The sequence below is a fragment of the Belonocnema kinseyi genome, chromosome 1, assembly GCF_010883055.1.
Source record: "Belonocnema kinseyi isolate 2016_QV_RU_SX_M_011 chromosome 1, B_treatae_v1, whole genome shotgun sequence".
NCBI classification, from domain to species: Eukaryota; Metazoa; Arthropoda; class Insecta; order Hymenoptera; family Cynipidae; genus Belonocnema; species Belonocnema kinseyi.
Window position 1 is genome coordinate 174,356,519 of NC_046657.1, and position 7,953 is coordinate 174,364,471.

Here is a 7,953-nt window from a genome sequence, read left to right on the forward strand (position 1 = left end):
TTAATGTAATATTCCTTTCTAAAAACACCAATTTCGTGTGTTAAAATAAATATGTCTTTGTAAGACAATACTGATAAGTTATTTTTTTACAAGAGAGCTTAGTCAGATGCATTGCGGGGCACCTACCGTTTGCTTTTTCATGCGGCGGTAATCAACGCAAAAACGGTATTTAAATCTGCAAAGCCGCATTCGGAGATGTACACGTTCTATAGTTTTAAGACATTCTGAATGGGAGAACAGAACCTCCAAAAACTTAATTAAGTTCAATTCTTGATTTACGATTGACAGAAGAAACGTATGAATCGTTTTAAGTTCTCAATGAAATGGAGTTTGAAGGATGTCAAATTGAATGGAGAAGTGCAGGTTCTCTTTTACAGAAACGAATCTGCATCATACAATTGATCTTTGATGAAGTCCAATGAATTGTACAATGCAGATTACGCTCTTCATTATTTAATTGTAGTGAATGGGAAGTGGCTGCAAGTAAATTTGAATAGGAAAATGCTGATAATGCACTAAATTAAATATTTGTGATTACAATAAAATGTAAACATGGACGCGTTTTGGGTTTGCACATGGCGTATGCGCAGCCGCTGTCTCTCTCTTTCGCAGTGAAAGAAAGAGGCAGAGTATTGCGTTTTACTGAAGTTTTCCTATCAGTTATTGACGCGTAAAAAATTGCTACATACAAAATTTTTAGTTTTTCCATACATTGAGTGGAAATTAAATGACAAAAAAATTGAGGAGACGAAATTTCGTAAAATGAAGATCTATAGAATTTAATAATTTTTAATTTAAGACAAAAAATTCAAAATCGGACGAAAATTGAAGGCTCTCGACATTTTTGAACGAAAAAGTGCATTTCCTCCTACTGTGCGTAATGAGTACGGTACGTTTATTTATTAGAGTTTAATAATTTATACTCTGTTCATTTTAGACATGACATTTCAAACATTTTAATTACAATTACCATTACTTCTTAACAACATTTCCTTCAAAACTTGAAATCGTTAAGATTTTAAAGGTACAAAAATACTTTACTATGCAATTGAAGTTGTAGTCTTACAGAATTATTCTATTATACATAATATTAAATGAATAATTTGTTGTACATTATGCACTATTATTTATTTATGGATAATACTTTAATATGACCTGCTTCTTGATGCCGGGGACCTGTATTAAGAATTAAATCTGAAACTCTCGCTACAGCCCGCGGGTGAGTTGCCTAGGCGCGATTGAATTGAGACGTTAATAATTCCTCAATATCAATTCATTTCGGCTAAAACTTTTCCGATAACTTCTCTGTACTGTTGTTAACAACTTTCTCACTGGAAGTTTTTAGTTGTTCAAAATTCGCTCGATAAACGAAACGCTGTAAGTTAGAGAATTTCGATAAGCGCCATGCTTCAGAAAAAAATGTACAACCATTTTTTTTTTAAATTTCTGAATTACATTTGCTCTATCAGTAGAAAGACATTTCGAACAACATTCCCTGAAAATTCTATTTAAAAATACTAAAAACGGACTGACTGAGCATGATTTGAAGTGAAAAACGAATTAAAATTGATTTTTCCAAAATGCCTGTTTTCTGGCTTTAATTAGAAAACAAAAGAAGCTATAACTTTTTTCTCAGGAGAAAAAAGATTCGCAATGACATTCTATATCTAGATATAGTATTTAAAAATTAAAAAAATCCGGCAGCTCAATTATTATCAGCGAGTTCACGGTGGCATCCTTTTATCACTTGCCACAGTTTTCTATTCTAAGGCCAAGTAAGACATGCCAATAAAAAATTACAAAAATAAAGAACACAAGTCTCATTTTTATTCTAATTTAAAATTCCCGCTAGGAGGACTACAACTTTTACCGACATTGCATGCTTGGTAGCACTTGGTAGTAAGATTGAGTACGTTTGAGCGATTAGCGCCAAACTGCTTTGAGTCGCCTTAGTGGTCCATTCATGCCGTTTTCTTAACCACTTTTCATTCTCATTTTTGAGCAGTTACTCGATTTTTTTCAAAAAAATAGACAGCAAGCACATACACCACAACCGTGAAACCCCTTTTGGCGCCAGGAAAATCTTCAGAGAGCATTTTTAAAACCTCAAAACCGAATTGTCATGAGCCGCTGGTAAGTTTTGAGTGTCTCATAGATTTCGCCATTATTGTGCACCCTGTTCCAACAGCCTAAGTTAAAAAAATGCAATGAACTGAAAAAGTGAGGACGGTAATATGAGTATTTAAGTGTGTCATATGCCATTAAGGCTGACGATATTCGTATGTTCGGGCATACACATTACACTGACACTAAATACATTAAAAATACATTAAATACATTAAAATGTTGTGTTGTTGCAAATCTGCAAAATTTTACTTTCCAACCTTATATATTATGTTTCAAGACATAAAAAAAATGTTTAATGTTTTGAAATGTCCCAGTTTAAAATATTTTTTATAACATTTTTTTTCAATTCTAACAAGCTCCATTTTGCCCAACAATTTGAAAAATCTACAATTCGTTTCAAATGTTTTTAGACCTTAAAATTTAAATTATTTTCGAATCGTTTAAAAACTTGTAAAATTTCGAAATATTTGTTTAATTATTTCAGTTTTCATTCAATGTTTTTAATCATTTAAAATTTAAAATTTTTTCTTAAAATCTTGCAGATACCTTGTTGACATATAATATTAAAATAGAACCTAATCAATTTTTAACTTTCCCATTATTAAAAAATCATTGACAATTTGATTTTTCTCTTTTATTGATAATGTTTGAAAACATTTAGAAATATATTTGATCATAAAATAAAAGTACTAATTTCGAAATTTTGATTTACAAATTTGATGATGCAGAATATTTGCAGTCCTTATTATTAGATAAATAAACTAAAAACAGCCACTAAAAGTCATATTGACGCAGTGTCGCAATAATGTATGCGTGATCTCGCAACTACAACTATTTAAGAAAAGGATAAACATTCAAATTTATGTCTTGTTATTGCGATTTATAAAAAACATTATATTTTCCAAAACTTTAAATGTGATTCCTGGCTCGAATTGTTATTTTCGCTTAATACAAGGTTTTATTTTAATTTGTGGATATTTTCTGTTTTTCTCGGTTAGTAGACAGCTTGCTGAAATTACGTTATCAATTCATAATAAGCACTGCTTAAACCTTTGTTGGTGTTGGTATTTTCATAAATGGTAATAGGTTAATTAAAAGAAATCGGACGATTATTTTTCCTACTTGATCTTTTAAGATTTACACTTTCTACGTCTACTGATACCCATATTTAGACTAGGATGTTCAAACGACGGCCTGCGTAACGTAATGCTGTGCGCTGCACAAGAGTTCTATTTTGAGACTAGTGCTCTAGTCGATTTAATACTAATCCTCTAAGCAGGACTTAAAGCAGACTTATTATCTCGTTAAAATTGAACCTTATGTCATAAAACAGACACAAGCAAACCTCAGCCAAAATAGGATTCAAAATATAAATTTTTCTCGTTTGTTTTCCATCCTGCTTTGAAGACTTTGAAAAATAAATCTACATGTACATAAAATATCAGGAAATTAAGATATTAAGTGAGAATGTGCCAACATTTCTAGGTAAACAGTGATTTATGCAAAAATATTTCATTTACAAAAACTCGATAATTAATTTAAACTGGGCTTGATGTATTCGAAAGTATTCTATGATTTAAAAATACTGGAATATTTCAAATTTTTCAAGAATAGGGAAAGCCATTTTCAACAGAATTCTTGATTTTTTGGAAAATCACTTTTTTATTTGAAAACGCGAAAATGCCGACTTAAACGAGTTGCTTCCTATCGACTTTGGTGCGATCTTTGGAGAAAGAGAAAAACCACTCGCGTTTAGTTTGTACATTTCCAGACTTTCGCGTAACCTTAGTATTATGAACCTGCACCTTAAATGTATTCAGTCGCTTTTCTCTGTCTTCGGCTCCTCATCTTTAGATGCATCTTTCTTGCGATCTTGAATTTTGGAAACAAAAACACCATGCAAATGATCTCTAAACCTATCTTGCAATTTCTGAGGGATCACCATAATCGTAGTGATGACATTCCCCAGGAATAAGACAAGAAACATTAGACTAAGAACTGGAACATGCCACGTGGCTTTTGGATGAGAAGCTAGTGTATATAAAATATAGGCATTATACAGTTGAAAGAAGTACCCGACGAACAAAAAAGGTAATAGAAAAGATAATCCTCGCCACATCCACGAATGGAAGCCTTCTATTGTGATGTCCATGTTGTGCCTTTCACCTAACGCCTTTAATCGATATAGAACTCCCCGCTGATATCGAAACTGAAGATACTGGACTACACCTGGAAATAATTTTTTTTTGTCAATTTGATGTACAAAAACCAAAAGACCAATACAAAATTACAAAGAGTTTCCAACTTTAAGAAAAGAATTTATATGACCATTTTTAATATATGATAAAACATTCTGCATCCCCCCTCCCCAACCACTATGCTCCCACCACAAATAATCATATATCAACCCCACCCTCACATGTTTTTTTACTTTTTCTCACGTAACCAAAGAGGCGGGAATTTAAAATTCAGTATTCTGAAATCTTCAACCGTCCACAGGAACAGTCGACATTAGGCAAAATATTACATATTATTTATCATTTTTATTAGTGTCTGGGGTTGCCTGCACATAGCCTTGGCCACAATTCGGGGGGGATCCAAACATTAACAGTCAGGGCTCCCTTAATCATTTCCAATTGGAATGCATAATATTACGCAATCTACTCGACTGAGTACTCGTGCGTGCACTGCGGCCCATCCGAGGCAAGAGTCGGAATAGTCTCTCGCCTTGCGCGCTGAGAAACTGCATAAGCCAGCAGTTTTAGGGAGACCGAGGACCGGAGGATTGGGGGGCAGAATCCAAGAATATAAAGTTCCAGTATATGCGGAACTTCCCATTCACGACAATTGACTCGATTTCCCTAGGAGCATTTAGAGGAGTAATATTAAGGTTAATGCCGTAAGAGTGACAGAGATGGTAATAAAGCACTCTTAGTGCCGCATTGTGCCTTTGAATGTAGGTCGTTCCCGTGTGAGTTGGCCAACTAGATAGTATGTGAGCTAAATGCTCGGGGTGTGCATGGCACGCCCTGCAGCTATCATCAGGAATGTCTTGGCTCAAAATGTGGCGATGGTATGTTAAGGTGGAAATGACACCGTCTTGCCATGCCAAAATGAAACCCTCCGTACCAGACTTCAATCCGGTCGATTTAAGAAAAGCAAACGTTAGCTCACACGAATCTGACTGATCCTCCACATTTCTGTGGAAGATACCGAGCATCCTCTTATGGAGGAGCTGTTCACGAAAGTTTTTCTCTTGTGCTTTCTTAATCCGGGCTTTCAGGAGTGAGTACTCGATATAGATAAGATTTGATGCATTTTGCTTACCCCTAATACAGAAGTTAACTCCGATTGTTTCAGCAGCCTCCTCCGCTGCTTTGTACAGAAACGCTCCTTTGCCCACTTATTTGTGACTCCTGACCATTTTAAGAAGAGGGTCTCTTCCATTTGCAACTCTATGTGCTGTACCCAGAATAATCTTGTTGTGAAGACATTCAAGACTCAATATTCCGCGACCACCTTGACGGCGTGAGACGTACATTCACGGAATAGAAGACTTAAGATGTATGCTTTCGTTCATGTGTATAGGCAAACCTGTTCGTTGCAGATACTTTGTTCCTCGCCGACCGTTCGGTAGACCAAATCTGCCGGATGAGACGTTTGTATCTGCTTCGGAGAGTATCCTTTATAGATGTCACATCCTGAATGCGGCTCTGTGGCACGCCCAGGTATGTATAAGTCTCTCCAGCGCAAAGGTGTCGTATGGCGCTTCTATCAACGAGCTTAGTATCTTCAGGGATGTCATGAAGTTTTCCTTGCTTCAAATAAATCTTGGCGCATTTGTCTAACCCGAATCCCATTCCAATTTCCTCAGTATATCGTTGGACAATCCCTAGAGCTTAATGTGATTGCTCTTTGTTTTCAGCATAGATCTTAAGATCGTCCATGTAAAATGCATGAGTGACCTTGTACTCTCGATCTGCAGGTTTGCCGCACAAGTACCCGTCAGAATGGCGAAGTGCTAGAGATAGTGGCAATAATGTAAGGCAAAAGAGAAGTGAACTCATGGTGTCGCCCTGAAAGACACCTCTCTGAAAGGTGACCTTGCTAGTTGTCACATGATTTTTTCCAGATAAGATAGTAAATCTGGTTTTCCAAAGCGGCATCAATCTCTCTATGCACCTAACGTTTTGCGGATGAACCTTTAAGCTTCCCAAAAGACAGATGGTAAGTCTATGGGAGGTCGAATCGAAAGCTTTCCGATAATCAATCCAGGCCATCGATAGGTCACGCTGGTAGAATGCTTCATCTTTGCAGACACACCTATCGATATCTATCGACATGTGTAATTCTTTGGGTCAGCTAAGTTGCCTATTTTCGGCCGGAGTATTGTGCGCCCTTCCACCAACCACTCCGGAATCGGCTCTTCCAAATTTAAATATGAGGTAAAAATACGGGCCAAATGCTGATGGGCTGAAGGAAACTTCTTCCTCAGAAGGTTTTGGTACAATCTGGTCCCGGTGCGGAATAGTTCGTCATCCCTCTTCATACTTTTTTCACCTCCTCGGTAGTGATGGATGGACATTCTATGCTGCACTTCGTAGACTTCTTTCGAAAATAGTTCGATCTCCTCTGGTTTGGGCGGGTGGTCTACAGTAACTAGAGGTCCTTGGAAGAGTCGAGATGGGTCAGAGAGAAACTGTTGATTTTCTCTGACCTACCTCTCCCTCCGCTCTAGACTTCTCTTAGCGTCAGATAGTATCCGTAATCTCTCAACAATATGCTGCCTGATGGTCAGCAGCTTTGACTTGTTAAGTACCTGATAACGGTTCCGGAGATCCCGAGCGAACTTTCGAACCTTGGCGGTAAAATTCCTGCCAGATGTAATGTAGTCAATCACACACTGAATGCGGGACACGTACTTTCTTGCCCAACCTATCTTTATGGCAAGTTGATGCATTCGTCTTTTGGTCTTATGATCAACCGTTGGTTTTGTTTTACGGTTCGAATCGGCCAAAGCCCCTTTTTCGGAGTAGTTCGGCATGGTTTCGCAGACGTTGCTGCAAAAAGTGCGATAGCTCCGGGTGTTTCTCGCACCACAGAACATGCAGCCCTGCCATGTAATCCCGTTCAGGGACCACACTCGCATCGTAGCACTCTAGCACGTCGTGATTCAGTCGCTCCGTCCACCTAAAGATCCCGAAATTCCGCCGATCCATCGCATTGAATCCATTTTCATTGGCTCCCCAGCTCTAGACTGGTCGACATTGTTGGCCGACCTAATTTCGGGAGCCCTGCACGCTCTGTTGTTTGGAACCGCACTTAATACAACTATGTTTGGTGTTGTCATTGCTGTTCCCATGAGAAGCTAGGGAAAGGGGTTCGTCCATCCTTGTAGAGCCCCGCATGTAAGGACAAGGCTGCGTACTCTGATAGGTCGCGCGGTATCCCAGAGTCACCGTTCTAGACCCAGGTGCCATTCAGCTTTCGGCACGATTTTCACACCTCCGCTTGGGGGTTAGTTCCTTCGGGACCACCCCTGGACGATTGTCCGCGACTGCCTATTTATTTTTGTCACCATATTCAGCAGAAACCCTTAGTGCAGGGACCCTCTATCCGCAACCCGAGGACGCGTTCGGCGGCTTTGTCATAGGCCCTTCCCTTTGATTCTAGAGGAATCAAAACCGAACCACGTTTGCCTTCACTCACCCTTCTTCCTTTACACTCGATCTCCGCACTTTCTGCCTTTTCTGCACCCACTCACCCTTATTTCCTTCACCAAAGTCATAAATACACCACTTGACAAAAAAGAGTTTTTTCGCGATT

At 38.2% G+C, this 7,953-nt stretch overlaps 1 protein-coding gene across 1 annotated transcript in view; it reads right to left on the reverse strand.

Annotated features, from left to right (window-relative positions):
• Nucleotides 1–3,000: 3,000 nt before the first annotated feature.
• LOC117175939 (transmembrane protein 120 homolog) overlaps nucleotides 3,001–7,953 on the reverse strand; it is an 84,720-nt gene continuing 79,767 nt past the window's right edge. Inside the window, exon 6 of the mRNA XM_033365805.1 lies at nucleotides 3,001–4,356. Within this exon, the coding sequence (XP_033221696.1) occupies nucleotides 3,944–4,356 (413 nt within the window). The 3' untranslated portion in view covers nucleotides 3,001–3,943. The remainder of the gene's footprint in view (nucleotides 4,357–7,953) is intronic.